Genomic DNA, 15,647 nt, shown 5'->3' on the forward strand with positions numbered 1-15,647 from the left:
CTGTCCAAAAGAAACACTCATACCTCCAGAAAGCACACTGTTCTGGTTGATAGATTAAAGAGTAAATCCAGGAAACTATCGGTAGTTAAAACCAGTTAAATTACAGCTGTTGCTATTCAGGAAACGTTGCAATTGTGCAGAGGTCAAGTTCATTATTTTATTTTTGGTGCCCAATCCCAGAACCAGATATTTTGTGTACATTTTTCTGTGACCAGAGGAAACCTAAATGTTCTAATGGCCAATGGTCCTCTATCTATTATGCTTGCTCTCTGGTTAACTTATCAGTCGGATAACATATCCTATAGGCAGTGATGATGGCGGGGGGGTGCCTAGGTATGCTAAACACACACAAAAATTCTCTTAACATCCCCATGGAACCAGCAAACAGCAGTCACCATAGTCAGGGTCTGCAATAAAGCAGAATTGGCAGAAGTGAGTCTGGGACTTGACTGTATGGTTGGTCCCTGGAACTTCCTCCGCCTTTCTTAAGAGCAAATGCTTTTTGAATCTGGTACAATTAGGAAATGGCATTGGTCAGCGAATGCCTCCTGAGTCCTGATTTCTAAGCTGTCCTGCTATCTGCCTATGTACTTTTTTTTTTTTTCCTCCTATGGCTTTTCTGCGAGCTGCTAAGGCTGGTAATTAAAGTGGTGTTCCGGCCGAAATTATACTTTTTAAATAAAAATACCCCTATAATACACAAGCTTAATGTATTCTAGTAAAGTTAGTCTGTAAACTAAGGTCTGTTTTGTTAGTTTATAGCAGTAGTTTGTTATTTTATAAACTTACAGCAGGCCGTGACCATCTTAAGTGTTGGCATCTGAAGCCAGACTGTATTTCTTCCTGGATCTCATCCTTGCAGATCTCGCACATGCTCAGTGAAGCACAAGCAGTGTAATAGGTTTCAGGTCAGGTTTCCATAGCAACGGTAGTTTCAGAGGAAGTTGCCGCCCCTTCCCAGAAGGCATTTCAAACAGGAAATGATGCGATGGGCCGCGGCCAGGGAGGAGGAAATGAAAAATGAATACAGCAGATATACAGTAGGTGCTGAAAAAAAAAATTAAAAATATCCAATTTGTTTACAGTGCACAGTTTGGTGAGGGATGCTGAAGAGTTGTAAAAGTGGGTGGAACTCCACTTTAAAACAATGTGGTGCCCACAATGACCCCAAAGACTGTTCTAGTATTGACACCAGAATGCCACTGTAGCTACTTCTGAATGCCACAAATCTTTATGCATTACAAATGTACTTTGGCATTGTGTCATGGATAGGCAGTAATGTTTGTCAGCTTACTTCTCCATGTGTTCAGCTTAAGAGGCCAGCCACTCTCACCTGGCTGCTTAAGTAATCTCTCCTCAAACCATGGCTCCACCCCAGCCCCTATCAGGGAACTGTATATTTACCTGTGCACTGCAAGCCAGCCCTGCTGATCAATATTGTGTGTTTGGCTTCTGTGTGCTACTTGCTGTGTGTTCTACATCTGATTCCAGTTACCGATCTTGGCTTGTTCTTGACTATCCCTACCTGCTTGTTGCCTCGACCTTTGGCTATCTCTTGACTATCCTTGTCGCAGTCTGCTGCTTCCTCTCTACCTCCCTGTAGTTGCGACCTGGAGCCAGACTGCAGCTAAATCCTTCCCCACCACTAGGGGCCTCTGGTGAACACATGCTGGCTCTTAGATTCCGCTCCCTGGGAAATCTCATGCTCTAGCTCCCAGTGTCATCCGTGTTGGTACTACAGAGTACCTGCTCTCCTGTATCACCTAGAGCTCCTTCTGCAGCAGTCAGCCGTAGGGTCCACTACCTTGCGGTGCGCTCCAGACCCCAATGGGATGCATCTGTCACCTGGACTCAGGTGACCTGACACATAGTAACATAACTCAGCCATCGGGAATAGTTTTAGAAGAAACTGATCTGTAACATTGATAACAACTCCTAGTGTTCCTGAAAAATTTCACTTCTTTTCTCTAAATGTGCAGAGAATAAGCTTCTGTGTTTGTCCACTTAGTATGTTATACCAAAAAAGAACCGTGTTAGCACTCTGAAACCAGCAGCATCAATTTTATTGGCCACATCCATCCTGCTTTTTTCTTCTCAATCTTTTCAACGTGTTGCTCCTAATTCACTTTGTACTGACTGATACTTGTGCGTAATTTCTGATCTGATTATTGCCTACAAGTTGGGAGTCTATCTACTGTTAAGATGCTTTAAAGAAGAGGCAGAATAGAGTAATTACAAGAGTTGCTCAAAATTTGGAGGCTTTCTTTTTCTGTAGAACCAAAAAACAGACCAGAAATCATCACTATTGAAAAGTTGAATTTTAATGTTCTTTTAGTTTTTTCTTTAACTCTCTGAACATCACCTTTTCTGTGCCTTCTTCTGTAGAAATGGAAATATTCATTGTGATGGTAAGAGTAATATTACTTTTTTTTTTTTTTTTTTTTCCTTCAGGAAATTTAAATGTTACTCTTCAAGTCTGGGACATTGGAGGACAGACAATAGGTGGCAAAATGCTGGATAAATATATTTATGGAACACAGGTATGTCAAACAGAACCAAGTCAGTAGTGCGTTCATGATAAAAATATATAAGAATACTACTGCACAAATTTAATGTACTAATTAGGACTCTTTCACACGGGACGGATCCATGATGATCCGCCCCGTGAACATCCGCTTGCTCAGCGGGGATCGCTCCGCCGATCCCCGCTGAGCAGGAAGATGACAGGTCTGTCTCTGCACACTGTGCAGCGACGGACCTGTCAGAGCGCCGCTCTCCCCTATGGGGGATCGGATGACGACAGACCGTAGAGTCCGTCGTCACCCGATCCGATCCGAAAACGGATGGAAAAGTAGGTTTTTCCTCCGCTACACTTTTTCGGATCGGAGCGGGTCGGATGTCAGTGGACATGTCAGCACTGACATCCGACGCTCCTTAGAGATCTATGGAGGGTCCGTTAAAAAAAAAAACTGACAGGCGGACCTGAATGGATCGTTCGTCTGAAAGAGGCCTTACTGTAAATGTCTTTATCATGTTTTTTTTTTTTTTTAGATATGCATGTCCAGGAGATTGGCTTCAGTGTCAGCAAACTTATCAGTAAGGGCTAGTGTTCATAAAATGTATTTTTTTCCCCACGATTTTCACCTGGTGATCTGATCAGTAACACACCTATTGGTGAGATACAATTTTGGAGGAATATGAACAGGAGACACTGCAGACAGCAGCATTGACAGTCTGGGGGGGGGGGAGGGGGGGGAGAGGTTATTAAACATATTAACCACTTCAGCCCTGGACCATTAGGCTGCCAAATAACCGGGCCACTTTTTGCGATTCGGCACTGCGTCGCTTTGACTGACAATTGCGTGGTCGTGCGGCGTGGCTCCCAAACAAAATTGATGTCCTTTTTTTTTCCCACAAATAGAACTTTCTTTTGGTGGTATTTGATCACCTCTGCGGCTTTTATTTTTTTTGCTATAAACAAAAATGGAGTGACAATTTCTTAAAAAAGCAATATTTTGTACTTTTTGCTATAATAAATATCCCCAATTTTTTTTTTTTTTAAAAAAAAAGCTAATTTTTTCTCAGTTTAGGCCGATACGTATTCTAATACATATTTTTGGTAAAAAAAAAATCACAATAAGCATATATTGTTGGTTTGCGCAAAAGTTATAGCGTCTACAAAATAGGGGGTAGTTTTATTGAATTTTTATTATTAATTTTTTTTTTTTTTTTTTACTAGTAATGGCGGCGATCTGCGCTTTTTATTGTGACTGCGACATGGTGGACACATCAGACATTTTTGGGACCATTGTCATTTATACAGCGATCAATGCTATAAAAATGCACTGATTACTGTGTAAATGACACTGGCAGTGAAGGGGTTAACCACTAGGGAGCAGGGAAGGGGTTAAGTGTGTCCTAGGGAGTGATTCTAATGCCCCATACACATGGTCGGATTTTCCGACGGAAAATGTGTGATAGGACCTTGTTGTCGGAAATTCCAACCGTGTGTAGGCTCCATCACACATTTTCCATCGGATTTTCCGACACACAAAGTTTGAGAGCAGGATATAAAATTTTCCGACAACAAAATCCGTTGTCGGAAATTCCGATCGTGTGTACACAAATCCGACGGACAAAGTGCCACGCATGCTCAGAATAAATAAAGAGATGAAAGCTATTGGCCACTGCCCCGTTTATAGTCCCGACGTACGTGTTTTACGTCACCGCGTTTAGAACGATCGGATTTTCCGACAACTTTGTGTGACCGTGTGTATGCAAGACAAGTTTGAGCCAACATCCGTCGGAAAAAATCCTAGGATTTTGTTGTCAGAATGTCCGAACAAAGTCCGACCGTGTGTACGGGGCATAACTGTTAGGGGGCATGGCTTACTGTGACACGTCATTGATCGCTGCTCCCAATGAGAGGGAGCAGACGATCAGTGTTGTGTCAATAGGCAGAACAGGGCGATGCCTTGTTTACAAAGAAATCCCTCCGTTCTGCTGTTCTGGGACCTGATCGTGGGCAGGGTCACGGAGACCGCGGCGGACGTGCGTGCCCGCTAGGGGGCAGGTTCAAAGCAACGTGTATGTGTGTATGTGTGTGTATGTATGTATATATATATATATATATATATATATATATATATATATATATATATATATATATATATATATATATATATATATTATTTATTTCAGGTACTTATATAGCGCCGTCAATTTACGCAGCGCTTTACATATACATTGTACATTCACATCAGTCCCTACAAGGAGCTTAAAATCTAAGACAATTTAGACAGGATCTAATTAACCTACCAGCATGTCTTTGGAGTGTGGGAGGAAACCGGAGTACCCGGAGGAAACCCACGCAGGCACAGGGAGAACATGCAAACTCCAAGCAGGTAGTGTCGTGGTTGGGATCCGAACCAGTGACCCTTCTTACTGCTAGGCGAGAGTGCTACCACTACACCACTGTGATATATATATATATATATACACACATATATATATATATATATATATATATATATATATATATATATATATATATATATATATATATATATATATATATATATATATATATATATATATATATATACGTTGCTTTGCCTGCCCGTGCCATTCTGCCGACGTAATCGTGCGTGAGGCAGCCGCCAAGCGGTTAACAGATTTAATTACAGTAACAAATTGAAGCCAAACTCCAGCTTACACTTTACAATCAGTTTTGCATAGATAAATAAAAGCTGATAATTTTACTCACCCCCTGCCAGTATTAAATGGTTTGTCTCATCCATGTAAACGGATACATTCTGCCCCTATGTGATAGTAATTTTTTGGTAATGGGTACTCTTTATGGGAGACATTTAGAGTCTATTAGACTGATGACAGTGGTATGGAAAGAGTTAAAACTGTAATAAAACAGCTCTGCCTACACACATTTTTCAGGCATGGTCCATGGAGGTCATTATCAGGCAGTGTGTCCAAAGCAATTATGTGTAACAGACACTGAACTGAGTGACTGAAAGAGGCTAGGTGAGGTCATCATTACTGAGTTTGGGGAAAAAAAAGAATTTTTTTTTTTTTTAATGTGAATAATTTATATTACTTAGTTCTTTAACAATATAAATGTCTTCAGGTTAGGGGTTAGGTCTACTTTAACATGAATCTGTGCTTTGCCTAAATGGCTCCACCTGTGAAAACTACGGCAAGGCTCTTGTGTAGACTGGAGTTCCTCTTTAATTGTCTTGTGTCTTTTGTCGTACAATTAGTGTAACAAGGCAGCTTGTTGAATGCGGTCAAGGTGAAAAGACACACCAGCAGTCAAGATGTTGCATACTTGAGCGCTTCTTCGTTTATTGCAAATCCAATCTTGCTAGTTGAGGCGTGGGGATTTAAGGACCAATAAGATTTAATATTAATATAATTTGGATTTATGTGGAGATGCAGTAAAGCTGTCTTGACCCGGCTTTCCAGTTCAGCACTGCGAATGGCCAGGTTTGTAGATCCCCAGCTGTTACCGAGAGACGGCTTCTCATTTCCAGGCATTGTGGCTTGGGTCAGATGTGCAAATCACAGTAATTAGTGGAGGATTTTTGGGGAAATCAACACCACAGGTACAATTTTCAGAGCACACGTCCCCTGGAGAGAGAAAGTGGGAGAAACGTAACTGAAATAAGTAAAAGAGGAAATTAACAGTGATCCTACACCCTCCGATGTAATAATAAACCGCTAGGATGCTGTAGTAAGACTGGAAAAAAAGCAGTAAAAATGCTTCACAGATACGATTTATATGCAGAGGTGATCATTTTAAATTGGGAGCTATAAAATGAACGTTTGTCCTGTGTGGCTGATTTACACAGTTTTTCATTGAATTAGTGATCTAACAGGAATAGAAAAGACATGAGATTATGTATAGTGGCAAAATCTAAAAAATGTACAGAATGTATGATAAATAGTATGGGATAGGGATAAGTAAAAATGCAGCTTATTTTTGTTTTTAAAGTGAACCGGTACTTTGCTTGTACAACAGGTTCATGTTAATGGAGGCTGCAGCACATACCTTCCTTTTACTACCTTGCCACTCCATTTGTTGGGAGTTGCAAGAAGTCCCTTGGGTAAGTGCAAGGCACAACTTGGAGCTTACACAAGGATGAAGAATCCCTCGCTCCCATGTGACTGCGCTGAGTGAGCAGCCAATTATAAAGCACCAGTTGGTCATGTGGGAGCAAAGTTGGTCACAGGGTCCCTATTCATGGAAGTGCTGGAAATTTCTCTTCCTTGTTCGTTGCTGAACGGTGCCGCAGAAGAGTGAAGGAAAAGCAAGTATAAGGCCCCTTTCACACGTGCGGACCGTTCGTTTCATCAGTTCAGTCACTTTTTTTTCAAAGAAAAATTTATAAAGTTTACATCAGTTTGTCCTCCTTTTTTCGTCAGTTTTTACATCAGTTTTTTACATCTGCCAGCTAGAGTTTTTAACCACTTGAGTCCCGGTGCCATTCTTTCATGCAGTTTGTCCGCTTACATTCCCTCAATGATCTGTAGCTCCCCAGTGCCGGCAACACTCATGCAGCCCTAGACCATGACACTCCCACCACCATGCTTGACTGTAGACAAGACGCACTTGTTTTTTGTACTCCTCACCTGGTTGCCGCTGCACACGATGGACACCATCTGAACTAAATACGTTTATCTTGGTCTCATCAGACCACAGGACACGGTTCCAGTAATCCATGTCCTTCGTCTGCTTGTCTTTAGCAAACTGTGGGCTTTATTGTGCATCATCTTTAGAAGAGGCTTTCTTCTGGGACGACAGCCATGCAAATCAGTTTGATGCAGTGTGTGGCGTATGGTCTGTGCACTAACAGGCTCACCTCCCCACCCCTTCAACCACTACAGCAATGCTGGCAGCACTGATACGTCTATTTCCCAAAGACAACATCTGAATATAACGCTGGGCACGTGCACTCAACTTCTTTGGTCGACCATGGCGAGTCCTGTTCTGAGTGGAACCTGTCCTGTTAAACTCCTGTATGGCCACCGTGCTGCAGCTCAGGTTCAGGGTCTTGGCAATCTTCTTATAGCTTAGGCCATCTTTATGTAGAGCAACAATTCTTTTTTTCAGATCCTCAGAGAGTTCTTTGCAATGGGGTGCCATGTTGAACTTCCAGTGACCAGTATGAGAGAGTGAGAGCGATAACACCAAATTTAACACACCTGCTCCCCATTCACACCTGAGACCTTGGGATGGTAAATGGCTAATTGGACCCGATTTTGACATATTCACTTAGGGGTGTACTCACTTTTTCTGCCAGCGGTTTAGACATTAATGGCTGTATGTTGAGTTATTTTGAGGGGACAGCAAATTTACACTGTTATAAAAAGTGTACACTCACTAGTTTACATTGTAGCAAAGTGTAATTTCTTCAGTGTGCGTGTGTGTGTGTGTGTGTGTATATATATATATATATATATATATATATATATATATATATATATATATATAGATCTATATCTATAGATATAGATATCTCATATCTTAGTTCATATCTTATATCATATCTTCCCTGCCTAATATGATTCCACAGGGTCCACGGTACTACTTCACTACTAAGTGGAGTAAAGTTCTTCTTAGGGTGGATGTGGATACGTATCTTTACTTATTTGCATCACCCATCTTGGCATTATCTGAATCTGCTAGATCTGATAAAACTCTATCTTTTCCTTGGGGTCATCTTCCTCAGTTCTAACTGCCATTGTAGTAATCTTTTTTGTATTCCACATTTAGCACACCTGAAAAACAAATAATCAATGCAGTCCTATAACAATGATCCCTACAAGGACAAAAAGGATTTGTTGAATCCTTGAATTTTACTATCTCTAAACAAAGTGTAATTTGGGTTTGTCATATTTTCTATCATAATGCCACATTGTATACCTTTTTCCCTTACTGAACAAGGGGATATTTCCAAGGGCCTTAGGTTATATTTAGCCTAAGATGTATTTTCATAATAGTAGAACATTTGTAGTATGACTAGACATACTGGTATTTGGGCAGCTTTGTATTGTCTAAAATCAGAGTGAAGGTAAATTGGTTTAGCACCTGAGGCCTTGGTAAGGCCAATTTTTGGCTTGGCCCATAAGGATACAGTTTTCCAGGTGGTTAGATTAATGGGAATGGGTACCAGGTGTATGCATTATGAACTGTCTGGCCTATATGAACAGATCTAGCAATTACTATTACCATTATTACAGATAAGTTACCCCTTATCCACCATCGTGTAATTTGTACAGTTGGTTTTTCTATATAGCCTTGACTGCTGAGATCAAGTAAAGGCATAGCAGCAATTTACTCATCTTTTTAAAGTTGGTTGTACTTTCTTGCAATGGCTGGCATGTATCCACATTTGATTTCCTTCCAACTTCACAGCTGTGGCAGTTGTCAGGAGCCCTTGGTAGGGTCCTTCAAATTTTGGTCCCAAGGGTACCGTCATGTGTTCTTTCACTAGGACCCAACCACCTGGTTGTAAATCATGTGTTCCAGTTACTTGATCTGGAATTGAATAAAAAACAAGCTTGTGCATCACAGTTAGTTGCTTGTATAAGACAATTACATAAAAAAACAGCAAAATCACTATATATTACAGCAGTTTGATGTGGAAAATACAACCCTGTCTTTGGTGGGCCACCAAACAGAATTACATAAGGGCTCGAGTTCTCTGGGTAGTCCTGATGCTGTAAAGAACCTGAGGTTCTGTCCTCTGTTTCTTTACTGACCCTTCCTCCCTTTCCTGCATTAGTTTAGCTAGCCTGTTTTAAATAACCCCATTGTATTTTTCCCAGTCGTCTTCTAGGACAGCCCTTGAGAGATGGAGTCCCTCCCATCGCCACAGGAAACACATTGCCACAGTTCAAAAGGCGGTCCCTCAGGTCCCTGGTCAGTCATTTGTGTTTCCTCTGTTGGAGGAACATGTTGCTGAGGAACCAGGAGAGGGACTTCACCTCTCAGGGGCTGCCTGAAGGGAGTGGAGACTGCACAGGGGGACTGGGTCCTATCCGTCGGCTCCAGTGAAGTTCTTACCTTCTTTTTCTTGGGGCTCGGGTACCCTCCAGCATAAACAGGAGCAGACCCATTACCCCCTCTTCTTCCAGTGCCGAGGTGTGCCAGTGGCAGGGTGATGCAGGTTCCCCCAGGAGCTGTATAAGTGGATTCTTCCATCTCAGCTCCTTGCTGCGATCACGGTGGGGGCCGGAGATGCCGTTTGCGTAATTTCCGGAACCGTGTCATCACTGTGCACCTAGACTTCCGGTTACGGGTCTCCAGGGAGCAAGGAGGAGGGGAAGAGCCCAGACTGGGCCTAATAAATCCCGACCAGCGTCCAGCAATACCAGACTAGCGGCGGGATCCGGAGGAGAAGGGGGGGGACCATGGAGGCGAATCCCCAGGAAACTCGGGCAGATGCAGGCACCAGCCAAACCCAGGTAGGCTGCTGGGCAAGCTCTGTACTGTGGTTTTCATGTTGGTAGTTGTGGGGCTGGGACTAGTATGTTCCATGGTGGTGGATACCTCACTGTCCCGGGAATATGCAGTAGTGGTGGTTGCAGCACGGGTGTTTTAAGAGGGTTGAGGTTTGATTCTAAGTTCATCTATTTTTATTTACAGGCTAAGAAGGCTCCAAGGGAGGACATGTCAGGCCGCAAAAAGTGCCCTAACTGTGGGAACAAGTTATCCTCAGGCTCTAACAAAGCTTTATGCAGGCAGTGTATTGCAGGCTCACTAAAATCAGAGGCAGACTCTCCTTTGGCTAAATTCCTTAGCACCTTTAAAGATGAGATGGCATCAACCTTTAAATCTCTCAGGGATTTAATTGCAGATGTAAACACATCTGCTTCCACCAGTAGTGCAGCTGCAATTCCCTCTTCACCAGGCCCTACAACATCCAGCCCCGGGGAGCCCCGTAGAGTCAGGGAGCATAGCCCCGCTTTGGTTAGGCCTGAATCCTCTGACTCTGACTCAGACCAGGATCAGGATCAGGCTGTAGCTAACAAAGCCGCAAAATACAAGCTGTCCTTTGAGGAGGTGGACGAGCTGTTGAGCGCTATTTATGATACGCTTGAAATTGATGAGGAAGAAGTTCAGTTGTCCAGGCATGATAAAATGTATGAGGCCCGAGGGAAAAAGAAGGTGAAAGTATTCCCTATACATAGCGTGCTTTCTGACCTTGTCCGTAAGGAGTGGGCCGAGCCGGATAAGAAAGCTTTCTTTCCAAATTCTCTTAAAAGAAGATTCCCCTTTGATGAGAACCCAGGCGGTCTGGAATAAAAATCCAAAACTAGACGCCCCATTGTCCAAAGTGTCAAAACAGTCTGACCTTGCCTTTGAGGATATGGGACATTTAAAAGGACCCAATGGACAGGAAAACCAGACGCAGTCTTAAAAAGGGCCTGGGATCCATCAATGGCAGGCCTGTTTTTTTTACTCGCACATCTTTGTGGTAAAAAAACGTCAGGGAAGTTCAGATTAATCATGAACCTCTGACCCTTGAACCTCTCCATTCAATACAAAAGATTTCGGATGGAGTCCATTTACTCAATAAGGAATCTTCTCCAAAAAGAGGTGTTTATGGCTACCCTAAATTTAAGGGATGCCTATCTGCATATCCCAATAACGAAGGAATGCCAGAAATTTCTTCGTATGGCGATTCAGATAGACACAAAAGTTTATCACTTTCAGTGCAGAGCACTTCCCTTCGGACTGTCGCCCTCTCCGAGAATTTTTTCCAAGGTTCTCGGAGAAGCACTGGTTCAGTTGAGACTTCAGTCAGTCTCGATCATTCCATATCTAGACGACTTGCTCCTCATGGCCCACTCGAAGAAACAACTTTGTCAGGACTTAGAGTTAACACAACTCAGCCTGAGTCAATTGGGGTAGATAATCAGTTTGGAAAAGTCCAAAACAACCCCAACAGAATATTCTGTATCTGGGCTACAAGATCCTGTCTGTCGATCAAAGGATAGTCTTGCCGGAAGAAAAGATATCGAATCTGAAGCAGAGGATGTCTTTTCTTCAAACCAGCACCAAATGTACAGTGAGGAAGGTGATGTCAGCGTTAGGACTTATGACAGCAGCAATTCCGGCCGTACAATGGGCCAGGTTCCACCAAAGAGACCTTCAGAGGTTTTTGTTGGAACAGTTAAAGGACAAAGATCTGGAAGAAGACATATCGATCCCCACCAAAGTAAAACGTTCCCCCTTGTGGTGAAAGGACAAAGAAAATTTAAACAAAGGGATACTCTGGGTCTTGCCTATCACATCCACACTGACATGGATGCGAGCAGTTGGGGTGCCCATCTCAACTCATGCTGGGCCCAGGGAGAGAGGAGAAAAAATTCTCTTCCAATTGGAAGGAACTAACAGCTATCCTCAGAGCCCTAATAGCGTTTCAAAACACAGTACAAGGTCACCATCTACAAGTCCGACAATATGACAGCAGTAGCCTATATAAACAAGCAGGGAGGCACCAGAAGTCCTCGGCTAATGTTGGTAGCCAAACACATATTTCAATGGGCAGAATCCAATCTAGAATCCATCTCTGCAATTCACTTGAAGGGGGAGCAGAACAGCACTGCAGACTTCTTTAGTCTACAGCTAGTTTTGAATCAAGAGTGGTCTCTGCACCCGGAAGTTTTCGACCACATAGCAGCTCACTGGGGGAAACCAGAAGTGGACCTATTTGCAAACAAAGAGAATGCAAAAGTTCCCAGTTTCTGCTCGCTTTGTCCAGGAGATCAACCCTTGGCGGTAGACGCCTTACAGACCCCCTGGACCTTCAACTTTGGCCTATGCGTTTCCACCGCTTCACCTCATCCCGAGAGTTCTAGCAAAGTTTCTAGCAGAAGAGACGTGTTTAATCCTAGTGGCACGATTTTGGCCCAAGAGGCCATGGTTCACAACTTTACTAAAGTTGACAGACCAGCCTCCTCTGAGGCTTCCTTGCAGACAAGATCTCCTGTAACAGGGACCTCTCTTACATCCGCAAGTAGCCATGCTGAAGCTTTCAGTGTGGTTACTGAGGAAGAAATTCTGAGGAGTAAAGGCCTAACAGAAAGAGTTGTTCAGACCTTACTACAGAGCCAGAAACCGGTCACCCGAGCTATTTATAGAAAAGTCTGCAGAAAGTTTAACTTCTGGTTGGATGGCCAGGTTGAGGTAAACAAGGATACAACAAACATCCTACAGTTTCTCCAAGAGGGGATAGACAAAGGATTAACTCCTAGTACTACTAAAGTTCAGATAGCTGCCTTAAGTGTGTACCTAGAGAAACAATTACAGGAAGATCCCCTTATCACTAGGTTCTGTAAGGCAATTACTAGACACAAACCGGTCAGAGTTAACATAACTCCAACCTGGGACCTATCGATCGTCCTCCGGGCCTTTTTGGGGACACCAGTTGAACCTGTCTCAGAGGCCTCTCTAAGACTGATCACATTTAAGACAGTGCTCCTTGTGGCAATCACTTCAGCCCGTAGGGTTAGTGAAATCCAAGCCCTTTCCATTAGAGAGCCCTTCCTTCAGATTTTGGAGGACAGAATCATACTAACGACAGACCCTGGGTTCTTGCCAAAGGTGGCATCTAGGTTTCATAGGTCGCAAGATATTGTCCTCCCTTCATTCTGTCAGAACGCCTCAAACGAAAAAGAGAAACAATTTAATTTACTAGATGTGAGGAGGTGTATCCTAGAGTACCTAAAGGTAACCAAACCATTTAGAATTACAGATTCACTTTTTGTCCTTTTTTCTGGCTAGCGTAAGGGACAAAAAGCTTCTAAGGTCACCATAGCTAGGTGAATCAGGCTAGCTATTGCAGAAGGGTATAGAACAATAAATAGAGATCCTCCTGGGGGTGATAAAGCCCACTCCACAAGGGCACTCTCGGCATCCTGGGCAGAAAGAGCTGGTGCCACCTTGGAGCAAATATGTAAAGCAGCCACATGGTCAAGCTTCTCCACCTTTACAAGGCATTATCGACTAGACTTAATGTCCAGTCAGGATCAGGCTTTTGGGAGGAAAGTCCTCCAAGCCGTGGTTCCCCCCCCCGATCTGGTGAGTACCGAAAAAAAAACGACCCAAACCCAACATGACTGGCTCAACTGCTATCACTACGACAGGCGTTGAGGACACTACTCCTCAACTCCTTCGAACAAGTGCAGTGAAAAATTAGAGCCACATCCTATTCTAACTCTAATAAAGTAGGGAAAAAACTGGCACAGCGCCTAAAAAGGGAGAAGGGCCAAGACTAAGATAACCCACCTAACTCATCCTCACACTAAACAGAAACTGACTAATCCTCAGGACATAGCCAATGCATTTAACGACTACTATAGTGATCTTTATAATATCAACTCAGACTCATCCACGCCACAACCCTCCCATGAAGACATAGACGCATTCCTACAACAAAACACACTCCCCAAACTGAAAGACGCACAATTGGCCTTTCTAAATGAACCTTTTACTGAGCAGGAAATTCTTGCAACGATACAATCGCTACCACCTGGGAAAGCCCCAGGGCCGGATGGCCTAATGGGGGAGTACTACCAGCAATACTCCAGCCAACTACTCCCATACCTGACGCAATTTTGCAAAAATGCTGCCTCCTCTTCCACGCTTGCTAAGGAAACGTTGAATGCTATTATTGTAAGACTCTCAAAACCAGGTAAAGAACCAACCTCCCCATAAAACTTCCGTCCCATATGCCTTCTAAACTTGGATGTGAAGATTTATGCCAAAACTATAGCTAGGCACCTACTAGAGATAATTCCAGATCTCATACATTTAGATCAGTCAGGATTCATTAAAGGGAGACAGGCGCCAGATGCCACGAGGCGTATGATCAACTTAATACATCATGCTGAGTCCAGCAGAACTCCTTCTCTGCTGCTCTCTTTAGACACAGAGAAGATGTTCGACAGGGTTCATTGGTTATATCTCCAAAAAGTACTCATCAAATTTGGATTCAAGGTCCATATCTATAGGGCCATTATGGCACTTTACACCATCCCATCTGCGCAAGTATACTCTGCAGACATGCTATGCTAACCGTTTAATATAACGAATGGAAAACGCCAAGGATGCCCCTTGTCACCATTGACATTTAACTTACTGATGAACCCCCTGTCTGAACACGTGCATTCAAATCCCCTGATCACTGGTCTGATGATAGGTAAAACCTCACATAAAATAAGTCTCTTCGCAGACGACGTCATCTTGATCCTGTCTAATCCGACCACCTCTTTAGCGGAAGCCCACAAATTACTAGAGTGGTTCGGAAAGGTCTCCTATTATAAATTAAACGCATCCAAATCACACATTCTAGATCAGTGTTTCTCAACTCCAGTCCTCAAGGCGCACCATCAGGTCATGTTTTCAGGATTTCCCTCAGATTAAACGGCTTTAGTAATTACTAAGGCAGTAAAACTGATCAAATCACCTGTTCAAAATAGTGGAAATCCTGAAAACATTACCTGTTGGTGCGCCTTGAGGACTGGAGTTGAGAAACACTGTTCTAGATCTTAAACTTGACGCCACAACAAAAGATTTGCTACAGGTCCAATACCCATTCTCCTGGCCAGACAAAAGTATCTCCTACCTGGGGATCCACCTTACTAGATCGGTCAAACACCTTTTCTCGGTCAACTACAAACCTCTCCTTGCCAAGCTACGTACAGAAACCCAATCCATAATTAAACAAGAACACTCCACCAATCCAGGGATACCAATCCCAATAGAATCTTTCCATCATCTATCACCAGACTTATCCCTGTCTCACTGGTCCAAATATGGAGTTCTACACATCCATGACCTTCTCCAAGACTCCCGTATAAAAACCTTTCAACTCCTCCAAAGAGAATTTAAACTGCTTTCCATAGAATTTTTTTTTACCTACATCAGAGTCAAACACTGCCTTGAAAAAATCCAATTACCTCTCTGCACGATCCACCCCAAAGCTTGGGAGCAACTAACCAACGCTTCCCACAAAAATAAAGGAATATCTCTGTTTTATAACATTCTAGACCAGAAACTCCACTTTGTCAAATCATCTCCCCACAACCATTGGGAGAACGAATTGGGACAGACATACACA

At 43.0% G+C, this 15,647-nt stretch overlaps 1 protein-coding gene across 2 annotated transcripts in view; it reads left to right on the forward strand.

The window, feature by feature from the left end:
* The window catches only part of RAB28 (RAB28, member RAS oncogene family), a 175,395-nt gene that overhangs the window by 51,662 nt on the left and 108,086 nt on the right, over positions 1–15,647 (forward strand). For both annotated transcript variants that reach the window (XM_073610032.1, XM_073610024.1), the window contains exon 3: positions 2,452–2,540. In XM_073610032.1, the coding sequence (XP_073466133.1) occupies positions 2,452–2,540 (89 nt within the window). The remainder of the gene's footprint in view (positions 1–2,451; positions 2,541–15,647) is intronic.

Source organism: Aquarana catesbeiana, linkage group LG01 (assembly GCF_042186555.1).
Source record: "Aquarana catesbeiana isolate 2022-GZ linkage group LG01, ASM4218655v1, whole genome shotgun sequence".
NCBI lineage: Eukaryota > Metazoa > Chordata > Amphibia > Anura > Ranidae > Aquarana > Aquarana catesbeiana.